The sequence below is a fragment of the Lepidochelys olivacea genome, assembly GCF_965140295.1.
Source record: "Lepidochelys olivacea isolate rLepOli2 genome assembly, chromosome: 16".
Classification (NCBI taxonomy): domain Eukaryota; kingdom Metazoa; phylum Chordata; order Testudines; family Cheloniidae; genus Lepidochelys; species Lepidochelys olivacea.
Window position 1 is genome coordinate 15388807 of NC_140426.1, and position 24529 is coordinate 15413335.

Below are 24529 nucleotides of genomic sequence, written 5' to 3' on the forward strand. Positions count from 1 at the left end.
CGGAGCCCTAGACTGCCTTTCCCGGGAAACAGAATCCCCAGGCAGAACGTTCCGCTGCCTGGGCAGAGGCCACAATTCCCCCATCCCACCCCACCTTTCGCCCTAACCCCAGGGAGCTGAAAGGTTCCAGACGGACCGGAAGGGTGACACCTCCCTCTGCGCCTTATCACCTGGGAAATCCCATCGCATTGCAGCCTTCCCTCAAGCCACAAGGTGACATCACATCATGAGAGTGCAGCAGGGTGACATCATGGCACAGTGAGATGACATCACAGCCTGATGGTGTCCCAGCATGGTGAGATGATATCACACTGTGATGGTGGCCTGGCGTGCAGATATACTAATACCTAGCTCTTACTTACATCCAGTTTTTTATCAGGACATCACAAAATGCATTCTAAAGGAGGATAATATTATTGCCATTTTACAGATGGGGAAACTGAGACACAGATGGGGGAGCGATTGTCCAAGGTCATCCAGCAGGTCAGTGGCAGAACAAGAAATAGAACCCATAGCTCCTGAAACTCAGTCCATTGTCCTGCCAGCTAGGCCACACTGCATTTTAGCATGATGGGTGGGAGAGATAGCTCAGTGGTTTGAGTATTAGCCTGCTAAACCTAGGGTTTTGAGTTTAATCCTTGAGAGGGTGATTTAGGGATCTGGGGCAAAAATTGGAGATTGGCCCTGCTTTAAGCAGGGGTTTGGACTAGATGACCTCCTGAGGTCCCTTCCAACCCTGATGTTCTATGATAATATGATTGCATTGTGGAAGTATGTCAGAAATACAGGATATTGGGATGATGTTGCATTACATTGTATCTTACCACAATGCTGTAGCATTGTGATACATTGATTTTTATTGCAGTGTAATGACATTCTATAGTAGTGTGTATGGTAACACCCATTGTTTCATGTTCTCTATGTATATAAATCTCCCCACTGTATTTTCCACTGAATGCATCCGATGAAGTGAGCTGTAGCTCATGAAAGCTTATGCTCAAATAAATTTGTTAGTCTCTAAGGTGCCACAAGTACTCCTTTTCTTTTTGCAAATACAGGCTAACACGGCTGCTACTCTGAAACCATTCTATAGCATGTTAACTAGGGCTGTCAAGCAATTAAAACAATTACCCGATTAAAAAAATTAATTGCAATTAATCGCGCTGTTAAACGCCAGTAGAATACCATTTATTTTAAATACTTTTGGATGTTTACTACATTTTCAAATATATTAATTTCAATTACAACAGAGAATACAAAGTGTACAGTGCTCACTTTATATTTATTTTTGATTACAAATATTTGCACTGTAAAACATGTATTTTTCAATTCACCTCATACAAGTACGGTAGTGCAATCTCTTTATCACTAAAGTTGAACTTACAAAAGTATAATTATGTAAAAAAAAATGCATTCAAAAATAAAACAGTGTAAAACTTTAGAGCCTACAAGTCCCCCCAGTCCTACTTCTTGGTCAGCCAATCACTCAGACAAACAAGGTTGGTTACAATTTTCAGGAGATAATGCCGCCTACTTCTTATTTACAATATCACCTGAAAGTGAGAATGGGCATTTGCATGGCACTGTTGTAGCTGACATTGCAAGATATTAACATGCCAGATGTGCTAAAGATTCGCATGTCCCTTCATGCTTCAACCACCATTCCAGAGGACATGCTTCCATGCTGATAGGTTCTGCTTGATAACAATCCAAAGCAGTACAGACTGATGCATGTTCATTTTCATCATCTGAGACAGATACCACCAGCAGAAGGTTGATTTTCTTTTTTGGTGGTTTGGGTTCTGTAGTTTCCCCATTGGAGTGTTGCTCTTTTAAGACTTTTAAAAGCATGGTCTACACATTGTCCCTCTCAGATTTTGGACGGCACTTCAGATTCTTAAATATTGGGTCTGTTATGAATTACACCTGGTAGGACACGCATACAACTGCTGCGAATTATACCTTGTAGGACATGCACGCAAATGCTGCGAATTACACCTGATAGGTCACGCACAGTTCGAATCTAGGCTGAGGCACAGAAACAAAGTCCACAACTGCAGAGTTCCCAAAAAACACTAAGTTTATTACGCTCGAGAGTGGTGCCCCCCTGCTAGCCAGGGGCGGACCCTGAATACAGATTATACAAAGGTTATATACTTTTTAGCAAAGCATGTTGCCCTTGTGCATCAGAAACCTTAGCCAATAAACAAACCCTTGACTTATCTACCATCTATCCCTGCTTGGTGCATTCCTCGTGCTATACCAGTATGTTAATTACACAGCATGGTCCTACAGCCATGCATCAGTAACTTTTATTATCAGAATGGGAGGCCTCACATCAAGGCCAAGAGACAGGGAGTTAGAGACTGACAAAAACCAGATACTGGGAATCAAGGCAGGCTGGAGACAAGGAGGAGGATTTTCACAGGGATTCAGTATCTAAGGTTCACTCCTCCTGGTGTATGATGTGCTGACATTTAAACAATGGTGGGCCCCAAACCAAAATGGAGTCACATGTGCTAACTTTTCCTTAACAGGTTGAATGCTGTAGCTATTTTTAGAAATCTCACATTGGTACCTTCTTTGCATTTTGTCAAATCTGCTGTTAAAGTGTTCTTAAAATGAACATGTGCTGGGTCATCATCCGAGACTTTTATAACATGAAATATATGCAGAATGCGGGTAAAACAGAGCAGGAGACCTACAATTCTCCCCCACCTAAGGAGTACAGTTAAAAAAATAATGTGTCAATTAAATTTGTAACCAGCATCATCAGCATGGAAGCATGTCCTCTGGAATGGTGGCCGAAACATGAAGGGGCATACAAATGTTTAGGATATCTGGCAAGTAAATACCTTGCAACAACAGCTACAAAAGTGCCATGTGAACGCATGTTCTCACTTTCAGGTGACCTTGTAAATAAGAAGCAGGCAGCAGTATCTCCTGTCAATGTAAACAAACTTGTTTGTCTTAGCGATTGGCAGAATAAGAAGTAGGACTGAGTGGACTTGTAGGCTCTAAAGTTTTACACTGTTTTGTTTTTGAGTGCAGTTATATAACCCCCACAAAAAATCTGCATTTGTAAGTTACACTTTCACAATAAAGAGATTGCACTTCAGTACTTGTATGAGGTGAATTGAAAAATACTGTTTCTTTTGTTTATCATTTTTGTAATAAAAAATAATATAAAATGAGCACTGTGCACTTTGTATTCTATGTTGTAATTGAAATCAATATTGAAAATTTAGAAAAACAGCCAAAATATGTAATAAATTTAAATTGGTATTCTATTGTTATAAGTGCAATTAATCGTGATTAATTTTTTAATCACAGTTAATTTTTCGGAGTTAATCACATGAGTTAACTGCGATTAATTGACAGCCCTAATGCTAACATTGCATTTTACCACATGATGATGTTGCATTTCACCACAGTGACTTGTGTTGCGGTATGATGACATGCTGTGACCTGATGTTATAACATTTCTATATCACGATATTGAGTTGCATCGTGATTATGATGGTTTACTTTGCACCATAATGAGGTGGTGTGACGTGAAGATATTTCATTGGAGCATGATGTTGTTGTAGCTGAGGCCTGGCCTGACATGAGTAATTACCACATGGATATTGTGATGCAGTGTAATAAACCTTAAAATACACGTTACTTCCAGCTGTGATGACACTTTGGTGCACATTGCTGCATGACACAGTTACATTTTGACATGTTTGCTTCCGAGTGAGGGATAATGTTTCTGCCAAGTATGACAATACCGAGTCATAATATCATCCTGTAGCACTGTGTCCTGTTGACTGACTGTCTCAACATGCCAAATTGATTCACCCTTAGCACAACAGTGCAGGGGATGGAATCTAACACCCCAGCTTTTGAGAAGTGCCTCAGGATCTTCAACATGCACAGCAAGCAAGACCTTAGTTTTTAATTCATGGTCAAAAGACTTCCACAGAATAAACTGCCTGGAATGCATTTTCAAATACCTCTAGTTTAATTATATTTTGTTCACGAAGAGCAATGGATTTCTCATTATCATCTTCATTGTGTTCCTTCAGTGAATGTGAACATGAGTTCATACTGCCACAGCAACACTTTGCCAACAACTTCAGCTGCTATATGGCTTGGAGCAAAATAGGAAATGATCCTTTCCTCAGGAATCTTTCTGGATGAAAAGTGCCATGTAAATCAAATTTTGTACTGAAATCCTCCACTATTGGAAAAATAAATATATATTTGTATGTTAAATGTGATATATACCCACATGATGTCAGAGGATTCTTTAAGCCAAGAAATGAGTGAATTCTGGCTGCTCAGACCAGAGATGAAAGGTGAATTTAAGAAAGGAACCAAAAAGCTCCTGGATTATTAAAGGAGGAAAAATCTGGGAGAATACAGTGAAAAAAATGACCTTACAGAATGCAGAGTGCCGTGCAGTCCCAGCTGAACTGAATCATTTCACACCCTATTGGAAATTCTAGTAGACTCCATTCTGATCCTTCAGTGAGTCTTTTGGTTTCGTTTGAAGGTCTAATAAGCTCATAATGTAGTAGGCTCCATTGTTGATCTCTGAGCTGAAGCCCCCCTATTTACCAGCTGTGTTAACTCGACAGGCCCAACAGTGTTTGGCACCTACAGGCCCTTTTCCTCCAGCCTGTGACAGAAGCTGATTAAAGTGATCCACACACAGATTCTTCAAAACCTTAATTTTTCCTAGCAAAAATTGGTAAGCCCAATTAGCTCCATGTGTGGTTTGGGAGAAGCTGCAGCATGCTCTCTGTCTCTCTCTCTGACACAGAGACTCATTTCCACTCTAGCTACTGCTAACAACTCACTCAACCCCCTTTCCTCTTCTAAGCCTGAGTCCTTTAACTGTTTAGTATCCCTTTTTATCCTAGACTTTGGCCTAGAAAGAAAAGGAGGACTTGTGGCATCTTAGAGACTAATAATACATTTATTTGAGCATAAGCTTTCGTGAGCTACAGCTCACTTCATCGGATGCATGCAGTGGAAAATACAGTGGGGAGATTTTATATATACAGAGAACATGAAACAATGGGTGTTACCATACACACTGTAACAAGAGTGATCAGGTAAGGTGAACTATTACCAGCAGGAGAGCAGAGGGGATGGTGGAGGGGGGGACCTTTTGTAGTGATAATCAAGGTGGGCCATTTTCAGCAGTTGACAAGAATGTGTGAGGAACAGTAGAAAGAGTAAACCTTGCTAGTTTGATGGAGCCAGGAAGTGGGCATCCTCAATTAATAGCCTGCATTGTTTTCTTAAGGAGCCTTATTTCTGTAATTGTTTCTCCCACTTTCTTCTCCCCTAACAGCCTCCTTTGATTTAACTTTAAGCACTCAAACAGGATAATATCAAACAGGTAAATGGAGGTGTATATATTTATAAAAAAACAATACACTGAACTCCCTCATTCTTCACAGGCCCCAATCCCACACAGGGCCTGGAGGCTCTACCATAATACAAATCACAATAGTAGTCCTGTCATGACAGCCCACAAGCCAGGTTTGAATTCAGACGGGACCAGGGAAAATGTGTTCCCATCCTCTTTCTGACAACATTTAAATGAATTAGTTCAAGAGCTAGCGGGAGAGGATTCACAAGGAAAGCCAGTTCTCTTGCTAGCCAAGTCCTGTGGACAAGCTGGGCACTGTGGCTGTGTCTAAGGTGATTAACTCCCCCTGCCTCAGGCTGCAAGTCTGTAATTCAGGTGACTTCTTCCCTTTCAGGCTGGTCCATGCTGCTGCATCTAAAACACTCCCCTCCATGACAGGGTCCAAGGTAGCAGAGTCTAACCCCGCAGGGAGGGAGCCAGGGCCCAGCAGGCCAGGGCTCTGGCTGTGGGGCCAGGCAGAGGAGGGGCGGGGCCAGGCAGGGGGCGGGGCCTCTCACCCAGGCCCGGGGCGGCTCTTTCCGCAGGGCCCCGCCCCCTCCCCGCCTCTCCTTCCCGCCGCCTGGGGCCAGGTTTCCAGCCGGACCGTTTATTCGGGGCGCGCGGCCGCCGCCGGGGGGGACCGGGAAGTCACCATGTCGAGTCTGCACAAGAGCAGGTGGGGGGGCTCGGGCCTGCCTTTCCCCGTCCCCGAGTCGGGCCGCTGCCCGCCAGGGCCTGAGGAACCCGGGGGGGAGGGCGGGTCCGGCCCCGAAAGCGGCCCCCTCCCGCCGCGCCCCTCCTTTCTCTGGATGCTGGTCCCCCCTCCCGGCCGGGGGGGCGCCCCCATAACCGAGCCCTGGGGCAGGTGTGTTCTGGTCCCCAGCCTCCTGCGGGGGAGGGGCTGGCCCAGCTAGGAGGAGGGGGAGGCGGCTGTGGATAAGACCCCCCCTTCCCCTATCTCCGAGGGGGTCTCTGCTTGTGGTTGGCGGCTTTCAGCAGGGTGTGGGCTGAGGAGTGAGATGCTGGGGTGGCTTCTCGGCGGGGGGGCGCTTCAGAAACATTGGGATGTGTATGGGTCAAAGTGGTGTCAGCAGATAGGTCTGTTCTATGCGATTCTGTTCTGCAGAGTCGGGGTGGGGGAAATGGGGCATACTGACCTATGAAAAGTTGGGGTGCTCCATAGCAAATGATGCTCCTGCATAGGGCAAAAAATCTGAGCCAGAGCACAGCGTTACAGCCCGTTTGTGATGTGTGGCTCTGCGTTTAACGGAGCTACAGGCTTTCTTCCCTTTGGGTGCAGCTTCACTAATGCAGCATTGTGGAAGTGCTGGCACCAAAAATTAGGGGGCTTTGAGGATTATTCAAAGGTTTCCTAAAGCTGGAGTGTCCCAGCCTTTCAGTATAGGTGTAAGATGGGAAACTTCAGTATCTAGGAGAGCCTGAGGTAGGCGCTATTACATATGGCCGTTTGCTTTTGCAGTCTGCCTCACTTATTGTACTTGCAACTGAAAAGCAGCTGTGATTAAAAAGTCCTTATCCGAACAAAAGCAAATCATGTTTTTGTAACTATTTACAATGTATGTTTTGTGGTGTAAGTGCCCTTGAAATAAGTAATCTTGAGTGCAAGCCAGGGATAAGATTGATTCAGTGAGAGAGAGCAAGTGCAAGCCAGAGATGAGATTCTCTCAGTGAGAGACATCACAAGCCTAAACTCAAGAGAACTATACAGATTTTTAACAGTAACTGAGTGTTTCTGAGTGTCTAGGAAAGTCCTCAGTGTATATATCTTTTATGTCTAGCTGTAACGGCCAATGGGGACAATGTGGCCGGAGCTTTGATGCCTGGCTGGCAGAGGTATTTGTGCTGTGATCATTTCAGGAAAGCAAGATGCAATATAACTCTGATACCTTCACCTAATCACCTGACTCGCCCTTGAAAGTCTGTCACCTTTATATAATTTGTGTGTGTGGCCACGCTTCTTTTGTAGGATTGCAGAATTTCAGGATGTCCTTGCGGAACCCAAGATCGTTCTGCAGAAGCTCTGTGAGCTCTGCTTTAGTGGTAAGTGACTTCTGCAAAACTTCGTTGTGTGGGCAACCACAACGCTTCTACAGCAAGAATGTCCAGTTCAGGTCTATATTGACAGTTCAGTAACAGACTTGGCTGTTGCACCTATTTTGCTGTAATAGGATTGAGCGAGTTGTAGATACAGTTCAAGATGGAACACTGAGTGATGGGGCCTGTAGTCTCTAGGCCTTGCATTGTGGGTTGTATTTTAGCCACACTTGGTCTGAAGGTCTACACTCTGAAGCCCTTGATACCACAATCATGAGTGCGGTGTAATGCCTAGATGGTGGTTGCTTTCATCCAGAGCTGCTACTATCTTTCCAGTGGATAAAAAGAATTTGAAATCTTAAGCATAAAATGTCAATCTCCACTAGATGATTAGCTAATGTTAAATAAGCAAACATCATCTGTGCTACCGCTAAGTTACCAATGTCATAAATGTTTAACAAAGCAGAGCATGTCCCAAATCAAAGACTAAGGGATGTGATTAAAAGAGTTACCAACTGTTTGAGTGGTTTAGAGGCAATTTTAGCTGTACAATATATGGTCTCTGAAACTTCAAATGCAGACAAAAAACTCTTCTTCCTTCACTCCCTATAAAATATCCACTAATTCCTTCACTCAAGACACCATCTGCATATTTCACCAGAAGCATTCCTTCCTTTGCTCCATAGACCATATCATTTTTTCCCTTATGCTTAGCCTAGTCGTCTTCCCGTGCAAGAGCCAAATATGCAAGTCACTTTTTACTTGCTGTATTAACTTTTTTTGGTATGCCCTAGAGCTTCTCAATATCTTTGTAAAACTCCTTGCCAGCTTGAAAAGTGCTGCACTCCTGTTTGCTTGGTAGCATCAGCATAAATGCTGCGTAATGCAGTGAAAGGGCTGGGACTAACTTAATTGACTCTGCCTGATGTATTTCACAGGGATTCCTTTTGATGGTGGGCTGCGCTGCCTCTGCTGGAAGGTGGGTTTTGCTTGGGGCTTTTCTTGTCTTCTGTAAGTTGCGCTCTGGATTGTTTGATTCTGCAAAGTTTTGGGCATTTAAAAAACACAACAAATTGGCTTATCATGACCTAAGAGGCTACTGTGAATCAACAGCTCTTGGCTTGCTGAAAAATCAGGGAAATTTATTCTAGCTAATCTGACGTGATAGTAACAGACATGCTTGTGTGGGGGAGATCATTTGGGCAGGTTGTTGGGTGGGTCTGTACAGCTTTGGTGCATGTACAGCCCCCACTATTAAACCCAGTGGGGTTGAGCTACTGAATTTGCCACTTAAGTGGAAGAAATTTGCTATGCCTTTTTTGCAGGGTGATGTTAAAATGTATCCTCCAGACACTGATGGCCACAACTTGATAAAGTACCAGGCATTCTTCAGGAAGATTCCATTTTCCTCAATGAGCCAGTTCTAATTCCGGTCACCCCCTCATTTGTTTTGCTGAACTTCTAATTGTTAATACCTTCTGCTTCAAGGAGTAATGTGTATGTTCCTTCTGTCCAGATCCTCTTGAACTACCTCCCTGTGGAGAAGGCCTTATGGAGCACCTTGCTGAAGAAGCAGAGGTAATGATCTCTGTACTCTCCAGCCCTAATATCCTTGTGGAGTAGAGACCCGCAGCTTCTTAGCTGTCATTAGCATTTGAAAAAATATTCCTATTTCTAAGGGAGCCTGTAAAATTAGCGACACTTGTGTGGAAGGAAAAAAGTATTGTTCCCCCCCTGTGTTAATTCTGCAGACTGCCCTGGAGGTTAATGTGATGACCTTTCACAGTTGAGCTGGACAATTCTCGTAGAAGAGGTCAAATGCTCCCTGTCTGAGCAGGGGGGCACAGAGGCACCTGTCTGGGTTCAGGGCAGATGTCTTTTGTTTCATTGTATTTATCTTCTAGTTTCTAACATGACTTCCTCCTCTCCTTGTTAAGGGAGCTGTATTCCCAATTCCTGAAGGAAATGATTATCCAGCCTGGGATAGCGAAAGCCAACCTTGGTGTCTCCAGGGAGGATGTGACCTTAGAGGACCATGTAAGTATAGTTTGGTCTTCATGCGGAAGGGAGTTCTTGTAAGTTTCAGACGGATCTTGGGATGATCCATGGTGATCCTTCCTGCTGGCTTAATAGAATAAAATATTTTGAAAACCTAGAAATGGGGTGTTGAGCCCTTATGAGGGTGTCTAGCTCAGTGACGTCCAGACTGAAAAAAGCTGTAAAATACTGTCCTAGGGTAACTTATCCTTTCCTTTTTCCCTTTCCCACTGGCATTCTCAATGAGCTGCTTGTCCATGCAATAGACTTCAGATGGGAGTAAAGGATCAATATGATTAAAGGCTCAGTGGAGGGAGGTCACAGCATGGAGCTGCTAGCAAAATGAATCTCTCCATTTAACCTGTAAAATCCTCTCCATGGATGGAAGGCAAAATGGGCCAGTCTGAAACCAGAGTATAAGAGAAGCAGCATTGGCTAGTGGTTAGACTATGGGATTGGGAATCAAAAGACATTTATTCCCAGCTCTGCCACTGATTTGCTGTGTGACTCTGATGGTCACTTCACCTCTCTGTTCCTCAGTTTCCCCTCTGTACAATTGGATTAACAGTAATCCCCTTGCAAAAGTGCTTTGAGAGCCACTTATGAGAAGGGTTATTACACTGAAGGATCCATTTTTATTTTTTTAAGTGGTCAGGGAAAAGTGCAAAGGTGGGGTAACTGCTCACACACCTCTTCTCCTACCCCAGCCTCTCCTGTTAGTAGCCAATCATCTATGTCAGTGTGATCTTTGGAAGGGTTCATACTGTGCCTGGCATGTCTGTGACACTCTGAGCTTTAACTTATTTGTTACTGTGACCTTTGAAGTTCTTGGAATGTTTGCTTTTTTGTGTTGTTTTTTTGCCATCACTCAAATGCCCTTCAGATAAGTGTTACATTCCATTAGTACAGTTTTGGAAAGTCCTGTATTTGAGCTTGTCTTATGTGTATGTTGTGATGTTCTATGCTTAGTCTATTCCACACTTCCCCAGTCTTGGGTAAACTTGCATTAACTAAACTTTGCACTAATCCACCCAAGCTGGTAATGTTTCGTCAGGCTTCTCGGAGTTCAGATAATCATTACACTGTTATCACTGTGTTGACTATGCAATGCACGTATACAGTGACCGTACCTCTTATAGCGGTTAATATGGAAAATCTCCCTCCACTGATTGGGGCTGTAACCAGAATTCCTGTTAACACAGGTTAGTGAAGCCTGACTGCAGCAGCGAATCCACTAAGACAGGTGAGACTGGATTAGGGAGAGTCTGCTCATACTGCTCTGCACAGGTTGAAAGTAACCACATAGTCTTCACTGGTCTACCAGATGTGTGCTGACTCATTTGAGGTGGGCCAGTGCCCACAAAGTATCAGCTGCCCAGAGAAAGCATCCCCATCTGTCTAGCAAATCAGGCTTTAAACATGGCTCTCGCTAGAAAGGCAATAGCACAATCTTCCTAATCCGTGTAGGCAGAGCCAAAAGGCCTCACCTCAGCTTTCAGCAGTGACAGGCTTGCTTGTCAGTAAAACATGAACTTACCATGTTTTGTGTGATGTCTTTTTGTACAGCCACTCAATCCGAACCCAGACAGCCGATGGAACACTTACTTCAAGGACAACGAAGTGCTGCTGCAGATAGACAAGGATGTCAGGTGTGTGTAGATAACTGGGCTCTCTAGAGGGGAGGAATAATAGTGCAGTTTACTTACTTGCTGCATCAGGAATACAGAATATTTCATGTTATCAGACCTGTTCTGTTTCACATGGCACCACTCTGCTTCTAAAAACCCCTTTTAATTTGGTTTCCACCTTTTTCCATCCCAGGAGGCTGTACCCTGATATGGCATTCTTCCAGCGTCCAACTGACTACCCCTGCTTGCTAATCCTGGACCCCCAGAATGAGTTTGAGACTCTCCGCAAGCGAGTGGAACAGACGACACTCAAGTCACAGACAGTGGCAAGAAACCGGAGTGGAGTCACAAATGTAAGATCTGGCAAGGAGCTTTCCCTGTGCTTCTAGGATGGGGGATGAGTATGTTGTGATGGGGAGAGGGGAGGTGCGTGCACTTCCGTGGCACACTTGCCAAGATGGTTGCCAGGCTGGCTTGTTAAAGATACTCTGCAGTTATTCCTTCCTCCACCTCCACATATGGTGTGGGTTCTTGTATTCCTGCAGGAGGGTGACACGTCTCCCCTTTCTCCAGAGGGATGGGCTTGACTGAAGAACACTTCTGATAAAAGTTCTACAGCTTCAAGCCTGCATTTAATTCTCTCACTTCCTACCTGCAGAGAGAGGCTAAAATCACCCTGGTTTGTGGACAGGGTGCTAACAGTTGCTAGTCAAGTTGGTCCTGTCTGTAACTGCAACAAACGTCACAAGCTCAACAGTGATCCTATATGAGTCCCCCATATCCACTCACAAGTAAGAGTACGCATGTATAGCATACAGTTCCAGGCAAGGAAGGGAGTCGTGCAGATCTTGAACTGCTCTGTAGGTGGAAAGGAATTATCCTTTCTCTGTGTGTTGTGCTCCTGAAATTTCCTGCTCACCCAACAGGTTTTATTTCTCTTTTTATTGATTACATGGTTCTTCCGTACTGTGCGGTTTGACAGCCCAAAGGGAATTGAAGGTAGATGTGCTGCTTTCTCTCGAATTGGTTTTTGTTCTGGCTTCTGTTGGAACAGAATCTTTTCTCTTGAGTTCACTGAGCTCCAGGGGAAGTGTTCACAGCTCTTATTGCCCCTGATTTATGTGTTCCCCTGGTTGGGCTCTAATGGACCAGAGGATTTAATAACAGAGGACGAACTGATCTAGTCTCCCAGAGCCTGAGATGTAACAAGCTGATACAATTCATATACTTGAGACAGCATTGCAGTCAGCTGCCATTTATCTCCCTTATTCTCTTCTGAGTGCAAACATCACTCATAAGAACATAAGAGCTGCCAGATTGGGTTAGACCATAGTCCATCTTGCCCAATATCCTGTCTCTGACAGTGGCCCATACCAGAGGTTCAGAGGGAGTGTACAGAACAGAGCAATTATGTAGTGATCTACTCCTGGCTTCTAGTAAGCAGAGGTTTAGGGTCACCCTGAGCATGGGGTTGGATCCCTGACCATCTTGGCTAACAGCTACTGATGGACGTCTCCTCCCTGAACTTGTCCTGTTCTTTTTTGAACCCAGTTATACTTTTGGCCAGGACAACATCCCAGGTTAGTTGTGTGGGAAAAGTATTACTTCTTGTTTGTATTACATCTGCTGCCTGTTAATTTAATTTGATAACCTCTGGTTTTTGTATTGTGGGGAAGGGTAAATAACACTTCTCTCCATTTTTTCCATACTATTTATGATTTTTATAGACCTCGATCATCTCTATTTATAGTTTGTTTTTTGTTTGAAGCTGAACAGCTCTAATGTTTTTAGTCTGTCCTGGTATGGAACCCAATTTATACCCTTGATCATTTTTGTTGCCCTTTGTACCTTTTGCAATTCCATTATATCCTTTTTGAGATGGGGCAAACAGAACTGGAGACAGTATTCAAGGTATGGCACACAATGGACTTATAGTGTCATTATGATATTTTCTGTCTGCCTTTCTATCCTTTTCCTAATAGTTCCTAAAATATGGTTAGCCTTTTTGACCACTGCTGTGTGTTGAGAGGAAGTTTTCAGAGAACTAATCACAGTAACTCCAAGATCTTTCTTGGGTGGACACAGCTAATTTAGACCCAATCGTTGTATACATATAGTAGGGCTTATTATTTTTTTCCAAATGTGCATTACTTTGCACTTACCAACATTGAATTTCATCTGCCATTTTGTTGCCCCATCACCCAGGCTCATACCTGCCTAGTGCTGTTTTCCCTACATGCATGTACTTCCCAGCATCATTCTAGAACAGATACAGTAGCACTAGTGAATGATGAATACCTTGCTAATGTGAGAGATCACTTCTCTTCCTGTCTCTCTAATATAGTAGGTCTTCTCTCACATGAATACTGAGCTTGTGTTTTTGATTCAGGGTAGCTGTCCACTGCTGAATTAGTTTATTCATTCTTGGAAAAGGCTTGCCATCCTGGCTTCCTTTGTATTTTATGGCAGTAAGTCTTACAACTGATATGGCCACCATCTGGATTTAAGGATTAATTACTCCCTGGAAAGGGCATTTGCTGTTGGTTAATGATTATCCGGGGGAGCTGAGTGCCTGAAGTTAAATACCTGTGTCATGGAAAACTTATTGCCTATGCAAATTGGGTGCCCAGAATAATTTTTCTTATGTGTTTACCTTACTCTTCAGGTGAGTTCCCCTCTTAAAACATCTGCTCCTAATTCATTGAGTGAGTATGAAGTTCTGCCTAATGGCTGCGAAGCTCACTGGGAAGTGGTAGAACGAATCCTGTTCATCTACGCCAAGCTAAATCCTGGGATAGCATATGTCCAGGGGATGAATGAAATAGTGGGGCCTCTTTACTATACCTTTGCTACAGATCCCAACAGTGACTGGAAAGGTAAGCACTTAGAGTGCTTGAGTGACTTACACCATTCCTGGCAGCAGTTGTTGTAGGGAATGGTTATCAGAGCAGATGAGGAGGAGACTGGCAGGCTTTCCTCATACCAGGTCCCTGATAAAAGGGGGTGGTTCTGAGAGAGTGCTTGGAAAGAGCCTCCTGGGAAGTACGGGAATTCTCTGATGCACTTCTGAGACAGCTTGGGAAATCCGTCTGTCGAAAACTTATGAATTCTGGTTTTATGAACTCTGTGTCAATATGCTCCATGTATATCGGATCAGCCATTTGTTAACGGGGACTGTCAGGTGCTTCACAGACCCTACCTAGAGAGCTGTGAAAGGATCATGCAGACTCATTAACATTTACTGTGGCCGTACAATGAGTTGGCTATAGGGACTGGCTGAACTGCAAGAAACCAGTTTTTCCAGTGGGTAGTAATCAAGCAACAGATAACCTGAGCAGGCGTGGAAGGGCTAATCAGGAAGGTCGCATGACAAGATATTGGAAGGCTTGGGAGAGCTGATGCTAGCTTTCCGGAGATAGGCAATTGGACTGCATTGTCTGCTACTAAGAAAGGTGTTGGACATGGGGTTTGTAATGGAGTGTGTGCCTGCTCAGTCCCAGCAAGCCAAGAACACGTGGGGCCCATGGTTGGAGTTCAGTATCACAGGCTGGTTAGTGTCTAGCAGGGGAAGCTTATCAAGGTTGCAACAGCTTCCTTCTGCACATCTGCTATACCACTCCTATGTGTCTCTTTCAGAACATGCGGAAGCAGATACATTTTTCTGCTTCACCAATCTAATGGCTGAGATCCGGGACAACTTCATTAAGAGCCTGGATGATTCTCAGTGTGGCATCACCTACAAGATGGAGAAGGTTTACTCCACCCTGAAGGAGAAGGATGTGGAGCTGTACTTGAAACTGGTGAGGAGTCGGACATTCATCTTGCCCCTCCATTGGAACGAGGAATAAGATGTGTGGTGGATCTTTGTCCTCTTTCCAGATAGAACTTGCTCTCCATCTTAATTTGTAACAGTGCCTAGGTAGTACAGTGATGGCTGCTTAGAAGTGGTATGATACAACTAAAGAGCTTTTGTTCTCAGGGATAGGTTGTCTTGAGAGTGATGCAGGGTTGAGTATCTGTAGGACAAACTGCTCTTGCCACATTGAGCATCTAGACCAGGTTATATTGATGTAGCAAATATTTTGTCCTCTTTTTAGAGGTGGAAATCTGTAACTTATTTACTCTAAAGCTGCTAAACTGTGGCAGAAAGAGGTGGTTTGCCCAATGTCTCTGGCCACCTGGGGCAATGGTTTAGCTGGGAGTGGTGAAACTCACGATCTCCTGAGTCTCTGGACTCTGCTTTTGTAATTAGGCCAAACACACGTGCTCTTGCAAAGTTCCTTTACAACCTGAAGTTACAGGTTTTTTCTCAGGGGGAACAAATTCCTGTACTTTACTTCTATTGCCATCATATATCCCAATAGCATTCACTTTATAAATTACATTGAAAAATTATGGCAGCTCAATAATAAATCAAAACTTGGTAATAGTAACGCCATCCTGTATACGTAATAATGTTACCTTCCTGTAGCACCCTTCCTCTGAGGATCTCAAAACACTCTGTTCCTGTAAGGCGGGTAGAGGCGGTTGCAGGCCTTATGGAATGCAGCAGTTGTCTAACGGTACAGCAATGCAACACAAGTTTAGGATGGAAGTGTAGAATATTGTTTCTTAATGAAACTGAAGGGAGAACTTACGGGAGGCAGAATGTAGTTACGAGAGTAGGAATCTGGTGAACGTTAGGCTTCAGTGTGTGTGTGTATGTGTATAAAATTAGATCTTAATATGACTTCAAGTGGTCATACTCTGTCTTCTGTCAGCACATTGTCACACCCCACCATGCTGGTTCAGGGGGAAGAGTGTCATGTATTTAGTCACTAGCACCACTTCCTGCAGGCCCCCCAATAGATGTTCCGTAGAATTCTCCCATCTGTAGAGTCCTGGAAATCTGCAGATATCCGCAGACCATGTTTGGAATTCAATGCAGATCCAAATTTTGTATCTGCGCAGGGCTCTACCCATCTGAATACTGAACTGACTTGATCTTGCTGAATTTGTGAAATATGTGGACCACAGTAAAAAGCAACTAAAAGCTTTGAGTTTCAGTCTATTGGCTGCCAGTGTAAACTGGGTCTGGAGAACTCTGGTCTGTGCGATTTTTATGCTAACCTTCCAATAACCTAATCACTAGGGGATTTTTAGAGTCATTGAAAGGAGAGGAAGTACTTCTGATCTAAACCCTTAGGGGAAATGAGGTGTGTGGGACTTTTTTTTTTAAAAGGAGAAATGAAATTGAATTAGCTTAAATATCTGAATTGCAATTTATGAAAATAATAGTTCCTACGTTCCATGACTTAGAAACCTGGGCATGATTTCTGCTATCTGAGCCATAGACATTGAAGATAGATGCATGTATGGAGAGCTATCCTTCAGAGCACTGTAATTTGGGGGTGGGGTTTTGTGGAGAGGTTTTGAAAGGAGACATGGCATAGTATCTCATAACATGAGGCTAAGGAGACTTTGAAGCAGAGAGGTGTAACTGTAAAGTACAGGCAGATTTCTCCGTATTACACTGCAGGATGCTAGCCTATAACCCGGTTACTAAGAGGACGCCAGGGAGGCAGTGAACATCCGTCTGTCTTTTCCAGTTCAGTACAAGCAATTAATTACTGACTCTGTCTGTCTGTCCAAAAGCAAGAGCAGAACATTAAGCCCCAGTTCTTTGCCTTCCGTTGGCTGACGCTGCTGCTGTCCCAAGAGTTCCTGTTGCCAGACGTCATCCGTATCTGGGACTCTCTCTTTGCCGATGACAACCGCTTTGATTTTCTGCTGCTTGTCTGCTGCGCCATGTTGATGTGAGTGCTGTGACAGCTGACACTGAGGATGTTGACTCTAGTGTGCTCTCCCTCACCCCACAGTTCACATCTTGTCTCCTAAAGCTCAGTCTCCCCATGCTGGGCAAAGTAAATATGGGCTGTGTGCTCCTCCACCCCATTCTCTGCTTGAATCCACAGATATAGGGGTCTCTCTTGCATGCAAGAGACATGCCAAGGGGGCTCTGATGAAAGGATGTAGCCATTCTTGTCACAATGGCAAAAGAAACAGGGCCCTTAAGGAAGGGTGGGAGGCATGTGGTGAGCCATACACACCTTAGTTGCTGACTTTTGGGATATTTTTGGACAAGGTACTAAAGAAGCAAAAAGTACTTGGATTAACATACCCTCTCTTTCAGACTAATCCGGGATCAATTACTGGAAGGGGACTTCACTCTGAACATGAGGCTGCTACAGGTAAGTACAAAAATACATCAGGAATGCGGAGGACGTGGAAGAACTCTTTAAACAGGAGATCTTCCTCTTGTACAATACTTGGATATGATAGAGGCAGCCTTCCTGGAATATTTTTACCAACCCTCTGCTGATCATAATGAAACCATGTTTGGAAAATCTAAACACTTAGCAAACTTCATGGTGTGATATAAGATCAAGCATTAACTTCTACTGCATGCTCCCCTTAATTGGAAAATCCAGTGAAGCCACTCCTGGCCAATAACTCTTAATAACAATACGCCTATTTACTGGCTGTGCCTTTCAGGTGTTTAGGCTTCTTGGGATCTGTCTGCTGCTGCTTCTGACGGTTTGCTCCTCTAATAGCAGCCTTCGCCTCCATAGCTGACTTGCAGAAAGTGGCTGTATGGCTACCTGTTCCTGGCTGTTAATTTGCTCTTTCAACTCCAGTTATAAATGCTGGACATCTTGCCACTAGCAGTAGGTTCAGTGCCTGCCCCAGAATGGAGGATTCCTTCTCCTAACTCCTTGGTCAGTCTAGTAACATGTTGGGCCATCAGCTGCTCAGAGAGCAGCATTACTATTAAAATGTTGTCTCTTAATTAGGAGTCCCTCAAAAGAGGATGAAAGGCCATGTGTTGGAGGGGACCTGATTAAGAGAATTCTAATTTATTACATACAATAAAATATTATTTTGGATCCTTGCATCCTTAATACAGACTTCCATAATGGAGCTAGTCATTGCATAAAGCCAACTTAACCCCACACTCAGGACTACCAAAATAATCTAATGTTCTGTAGGATGTAAAAGACTGATCAGTTACGAAACATAGAGGGAAATTGTTTACTCCAGGTGACTTTAACTGTGGAGGTAACATCTAATTTATAAACACCAGGGCATTCATTGGGCTGGTCAATGATATTGTAGCAAGTCTCTGCCCTGTTAAAAGGTAGAATAGGTGCAACGAACATTAAGGAAATAAATCAATTCCTTTTTAATGCAGGATTATCCCATCTCTGATGTACGCCTGATTCTGAAGAAAGCGAAGGAGCTTCAGGACTCCAAATAGTCCATAGCCCTGGCAGTGTGCGTGAGAGAAACTGTGCAGTAGTGTATCCTAGGAGACTCCCTCCTACATGTGGTGCATCATCAGAGCCCCTACGATCTCTGCTGGGCATTTGGTTTTGTGTTCCAGTAATTGGCCTTCTTGAAGACTTACTTCTACTCTATTAGGTCAAGGACTGCCTATTTCCCCAGCTAGTCAGGTCCTGCACTCCAGGTTTTCCTAATCTCAGACAACTCCACACTGCCTGAGCAGTGCTTTGTATTTTTGTAATGACTTTAAGTTTGGGAAGATGGAAATTGTTTAGCTACATATCTCTCAAAGTCTTATGAAATGAACTTTTGTGATCATAGCATTATGGAAACATGTGCTCATGCACAGGAACTTCTGCATTAGGGGAAGGGACAGGCTGGGACCAGTGGGATTTCGGTGAGTATAGAGAGAAGAATGTCTTCATATAAATACAACATGTCACTTTGACGTCATGCATCCTGCTCGTTTGAGTAGCTGCTGGATTTTGTTCCTTTCTGTCTGCATCTTACCATCTCTTTTGGGTGCACAAAAAAAGTCCAGTTTCCTCCTGGTGAGTGGCGGATGAGGATTCAAAACAGCAGAGTCTCTTCCATGGGAAAGAGACTTTAAGAAGCTGGGATTGGAGAATGCTATTACTGCTGGCTGCTTTACTGGAGAGCAAATTTCACTGCACAGAGTCTGCCCCAGGATTGCCTTATCAAGGAGTTGTCTCATTGGTGCTGACTTGACTTGGAAATTGGAACTAGATATGTGGTTTTAATTGGTGTAGTTCAAATAAGCCTTATGTTACTCACAGCCTTAAAGCAGGGTCCTTGCTGCTGCTGAGACTGCTTGTCTTGAGCTGTTTTCAGTGCCGCTGCTATGGATCATGCTTTACCCTAATTCAAAGGCAGGATATCTAACTTCAAGCAGGCTCATGAAGTACAAGGGAAAGGCCTCCATTCCTGTGCTGAAAACATAGGTATCTTCAGAGGAGACTTATTAATAGGGAGAATGATGGTTTTGGTCTTAAACTAAGTTTTTTGCATAATATTTCCCAGAACACTCCAAGCCTTCTAACTAAATCTGGATAAGCTCTAGTCCCGTAATCTTCATGTTGTCCTGTGGTACTCTTTGCTGGGAAGTGACTCAAACTCACAGATCAGATTAACATCAAGGCAATCTCTGGATGTGATCTACTGGAGCAATTCAGTGGGAATACCTGGTCCCTTGGGAGAGTCCCCTTCCCTGTGGGCAGTTCCTGAAGGAGGGAGAGCCATGTGCCATGGGGACAGTAATACAGAGGGGGATATTTATTAATGTACTCCATTCAGATACAAAGGAGCGGGCCAGGTCTGCATAGTTTGAGATTAGTAATAGGGTAACCTGTAGCCTGCAAGTAGCTTTGGAATGATCAGAACTCCTGACCCACAGTTCGAGTCAGGGTGGCTATGGAAGAAACATGAGTAGCTAAATATTCCAGCTGCTGCAAGAGCTTCCAAGCAAACGCTAACCTGAGGTGCTTTACTCTCCCTGTTAGTGAAGTGCTGGATTGCCTTTGCATAGCTGTCAATGTAAGGACTGTTCTGTATTTATATAATCTTAAGTGTTTTGCATTATGTCTCCTTTTTATTAGAGGTCAATTTTGTGCTTTCTCAGAGGGCTGCTCACCCTGCTGATGAGACCTGGTAGCAGTCTAGCCATAATTGTACCATAACTGGGGGGCTGTCAGCCTTCAGATGTCAGGTTCGTGCTGTGTTCCAACTCCTAAAGCCTAGTCAAAGTTCTGTGTAGCTTAGTGAATTTCTAGAGGGACAGTTTACCTTGGTGTTGGCGTTGGGGCTGTTAGCAGCTCTGATCGTGCCTGACATTTTTACTCTTGTGCACCTGTGCCGCTTCAGAGTAGTGGTTTCTGTGAACCAGAATAGATGTGCCAATAACGAGGATGCAGCAGAATCTTGCTGTTTGGATGTGGGGGTGGAATTTTAAACAAAGTGGGTGATGGCCTCCCCTTTTATTGAAACCCTTCCTATGGGATAGATTCTGTCCCATAAGAAATGGGGCGGTTGAGAGAATACTGTAGCTCTCACAGTTTACGAGCAACTATGGCTTCTCCCCATGCCTTTTAATCACCGTGTCTCTGTTCAGCAGCGGCTGTTCCAAGAGAACGTGTGATCCATCTACTGAACTCCCCTGTGCTAGAAAGGCCAGTACTAAGTAGCCTTTTGTAATCGTAAAGACTGTTGCTGCACACGGGCTTCGAACTGGATGATCAGGCCCTTCGGCAAAGCTCCCTCTAGAATCGTTGAGGTTTGCCTGAATGAGGACTGTAGGATTGAACCACAAAAGTGGGAAAACTTGTCCAATATGCTCTGGCTTCAGAACTGCCCAAGATATCCTCCATTAAAAGTCCCTCTCCCACCCCCCAATTTATTTATCTGAAACTTACACATGGTCTTTTGAAATGTTTTATGGTACCTGGGCTGTGTGGGTCACACTTGCCTTAAAAGGAATCCTCCCCATTCTTCACCAATACACACACATACACTCCATGACTGTCACCATATTGACATGCCAATGAGTGTAACTTGTTTCTTTTAATAGTGCGTGAAAAATGGTGATAGTTTGAAGAGTAAAATTTTTAATACACTCTGAAATTCCACTTAGGTTTCTTTACAATATTCATTTGCAATATTGTCATGAATTAGGTCTAAAAGTTCAGCTTGTGGGTGGATTGTTTTTCAGTGCACAACTCTTGTATTAAATAGAAACCCTTTACAACTGTAGGGGGAATAAGAATGTATTAAGTTTCCTATTTGGATTTAAATATTTCCCCTGCTGTGTCTGCAACTCAAATGTTGCAGCACTTTGTTGGTGTATGAGAACTTGAAAGTGACTTTGACTATCCTCTCTGCTTATTCATTGTGGAGAAAGTGAAGACAGCAAGTGAGTGGCATGAGTTGATCTGTTAAAAATTTCAGATGGTTGTCAAGGAAATGTCTTTTAAACCTGATCACCTCCTTTTTAAAGAAGGGAACTTAAAAAAAAATCAAATGGTAGCCTGGTTTAGGGCCAAAGCCAACTTCTGCTGAAATTAATCAAGTCTTTCTGTTGATTCTGTTGGGAGCTGGATCAGATGTTTAAGGAACAGTACCACAGATGTGACTGAAGAGGCCTGGAACTGATTCAGTTGTGTAGCCTTCTGCATTGCTGTATGAGATACTTGATTTTGGGTCTTGCTGCTGTCTTCATCCTCCCAGCTGGCTGAGATGCACTGCTTAGGATGGGGTTGTAGAGTCACCACACAAATCCTGTCCATTCATTTTAAGGAGTGACTAGTGGTTCTAAATGGAAATCTCTGGATTGGGGTTGTGGCTGTAATTGAGGATGAGAATGGAGATCCTCACCTTTCAGTAAAGGGTTACAAATGGCACCCCAGCAGAAAACAAATGGCAGAAACGCACCTTAGATGTCTGCCTCAGAAGAAGCTTGTGGCTGTTAGCCCTGACGCCTTAGTTTTTGCTGCTCGTTTTGATTAAACTCCATTTTTCGGGTCTCCTCCTGTTTGAACATCATAGGGCTAGAGGGTTTTATTTATGATGGCTTAGTGAGTTGGAGCTGAACGTCTGTAAAAGGAGTGGTTCTCTAGTTGACAATGAAACAAAAGGTGTGACAGCATAGAAGGTGTGGGGAGGAGAATGCGGGGAGCTCCCATTGTAGTTCCCAAAGGCAAGACTAGATAACTTGTAACAACACACTCTGATACAATTTGTGAGGCTTTGTTTCCTACTTGAAAAGGCCTCTCTTCATTAGTAACCTAGATCCCTTATTATTCTTTAAACCTTTGGGCGGTGGAGGGTTTGCTGTGTTGATATTCGAAGGGAGGGAGGCTGTTGAAAGGACTCATTAATTTTTTCCAATGGTACTTTTAGGTTTTAAATATGGCTGACTCTTATTGTAGTGTGGGGCTTATTGTTCACTTTTATGGAGCAAACAAACACTATTAGTTGGGAGGAAAATAATTAACAGTAACTGGGAACCTACTGTCAACCCTTCTGATTAGTTACCCTAACCCTCATTCCTCAAATCATTTTAAAGCTGGACAGTATTAACTAGCCCATTTTCTGCTATCTTTGTGCATATAGTGGCTGCCACAGACCTGTGGGATTCATGTCTCCAGAGCCTTCTCTGTGACAGGAGCAGCTCTGAAAATTTTAATGCATAGTTGCTCTTTCTTGCAGTGCTGTGGTGTGGGGGGGAGCTAAATGCACAGGAAGAGATTTAAATACCTTAATCATTGAATTCATTAGCTGCTCACTGTATACAAATAACTCATCAAGAGCAGGATCATTGTCACTTTGGTGGAAGCTTTCCTCCATCAGGAGGAAAGGCAGGAAACTAAGCTGGGTGGATCAAGAGATGGGGATTGGTCATAAGGGAGAAGGCCAGCACCCTGTGCCTTCCCCCCCTTGTCTACCCCCACCCCTCTGGAATCTTGTAGCCTTGGCAACTGGGAGGAAAAAGGATAGTGAAGAATATAATCCTGAGGTTGGTCATGTTTGTCAGGGAAATGTGGAACTATTTTTTTTGTTTTTTTCAGAGCAAGTGTTGGCTGGATTAATTTGTGGCTGGAGTTTTGAGGTCCAAGCTTGAATTATTTACAGCTCAGCAACAGGTGGAGTGGAAGTCAGAAGCTGCTATAGGTAGCACAGTGGTGTTCAGGAGTACAAGGGCTGTTGTTCCTTTTAACTGAGCATTTGGTGACTTTTTGTATGTTTTAGCCATTTAGAACTTTTTTTTTCTAAAATGCCCTTTTGCAAAAGGGCAAATCTGGTGATTTATACAAGTTCAGTTTTTTCTCTTTGGCTGTCTTTAAAAAAACACACACTTCTAAAAAGGTATGGAGAACACATCTGTATCTCATGCTTTTTCCACGTGTTTAAAGTTTTTTTTTGTTAAACACTACTGATTTTGATGAAGTTCCCTTCAGCTAAACAGGGGGGTTTGTGTTGACCTTATCTGCTATCCATAACAATATGAGACTTCCCCTAGCCACAGATTGTGCTCAGAGTTAAAGCTGCTACATGTGATTTATTACAGTATTTCTAAATGCCCTCTTCCATAGTAACTGAGGGATGAAACAACATGTGCTAGTTGGATGTCAGTAGAACTAATCTCAGTCCACTCCATTCTGGGAGTCTATCACTAGCACAGGGTTCTGCATGTATAAGCTAAATCTACCCACCACCACTGCCTTATTCTTTTTCTTAGCAAGATTATCCTATTTGGCAGGTTACTCTGAGCCTTTGTCTATCTATTTCTGCAGTACGATGGTATCTAGTGGGATAGGGAGTGGTGGTGGTGTGTTAAAGGAGGTGGTCCAGACTTGAATTCACAAGGCCCAGAGTGTGTCCTCTGATTATCTACAGGTAATATGCTTAGCAGGGAACAAGCATTTTTGCAGACAAAGCTGTTGCTTGGCAATATTTCTGAGGCTGCACAAATGTTCCTAAAAGGAAGATGTCCTTGAGGGTCACTTACTTTGACTACAGATCTAAGCATCACTGTACAAGCCTGAACAGGTAGAAGCGAAAGCAGTTTTTCTGTTCCCCACCCCTCCAGGACAGTTGCCACAAATCCAGTGGAAGGAACATGCTGGTACCTCTAACTGAAGAAGGGAACAAAAGATCCCTGATATACAATGCCATGTAGAAGGCTAGGAGGTGGATCCTTTACAACACAAAACTGGTCCTGGTGTTTATTACCTTTACTTTTTTATTTCTATAACTTTTCCCATGAACTACAATTATCCATCTGTAATGTCTGTAATTCTTTTTTTCATGAATGCTGTTCTGTTGATTTGTCATAATAAATATTTTTCTTTGCAAATACTGATATGATCTTTTTCTTTCCCACAGTCTCCTTTGACAGTGTTGGTACAAAGAGTTGTCTAATGTTTGGGGGGTGTCAAGCTATTATGGTGTGAAAGTGGGCAGAAGAAACCGAAGTAGGAAAAGAAACTGTTGTAGTCTCTTTATGCTTTAGGATCTGAGAAGGAGAGGAGATGGACTCTAACAGATCTCATCCAGCTCTAGCTAC

General features: G+C 43.5%; 1 protein-coding gene across 3 annotated transcripts; it reads left to right on the top strand.

Annotated features, from left to right (window-relative positions):
- Positions 1-91: 91 nt before the first annotated feature.
- Positions 92-24322, top strand: TBC1D13 (TBC1 domain family member 13). 3 transcript variants are annotated; one of them, XM_084649965.1, is made up of 12 exons: positions 92-295; positions 7395-7468; positions 8401-8441; positions 8979-9040; positions 9400-9499; positions 11066-11148; positions 11321-11480; positions 13793-14003; positions 14764-14927; positions 16762-16922; positions 17300-17357; positions 18359-24322. In XM_084649965.1, the coding sequence occupies exons 1-12, from the start codon at positions 264-266 to the stop codon at positions 18422-18424; spliced, it is 1212 nt and encodes a 403-aa protein (XP_084506091.1). In that variant the 5' UTR covers positions 92-263; the 3' UTR covers positions 18425-24322. The 3 variants fall into 3 exon arrangements, with proteins under 3 accessions (XP_084506091.1, XP_084506092.1, XP_084506090.1); XM_084649966.1 differs by lacking the exon at positions 92-295 and adding an exon at positions 5962-6083; XM_084649964.1 differs by lacking the exon at positions 92-295 and adding an exon at positions 6130-6272.
- Positions 24323-24529: the final 207 nt, after the last annotated feature.

Coding starts and splice junctions, on each gene's coding strand:
- TBC1D13 (XM_084649964.1), top strand. CDS start 6,217: ATGCTGGTCCCCCCTCCCGGCCGGGGGGGCGCCCCCATAACCGAGCCC. Junction 9,041..9,399: donor ACCTTGCTGAAGAAGCAGAG/GTAATGATCTCT, acceptor CTCCTTGTTAAG/GGAGCTGTATTCCCAATTCC. Junction 14,004..14,763: donor TCCCAACAGTGACTGGAAAG/GTAAGCACTTAG, acceptor TGTCTCTTTCAG/AACATGCGGAAGCAGATACA.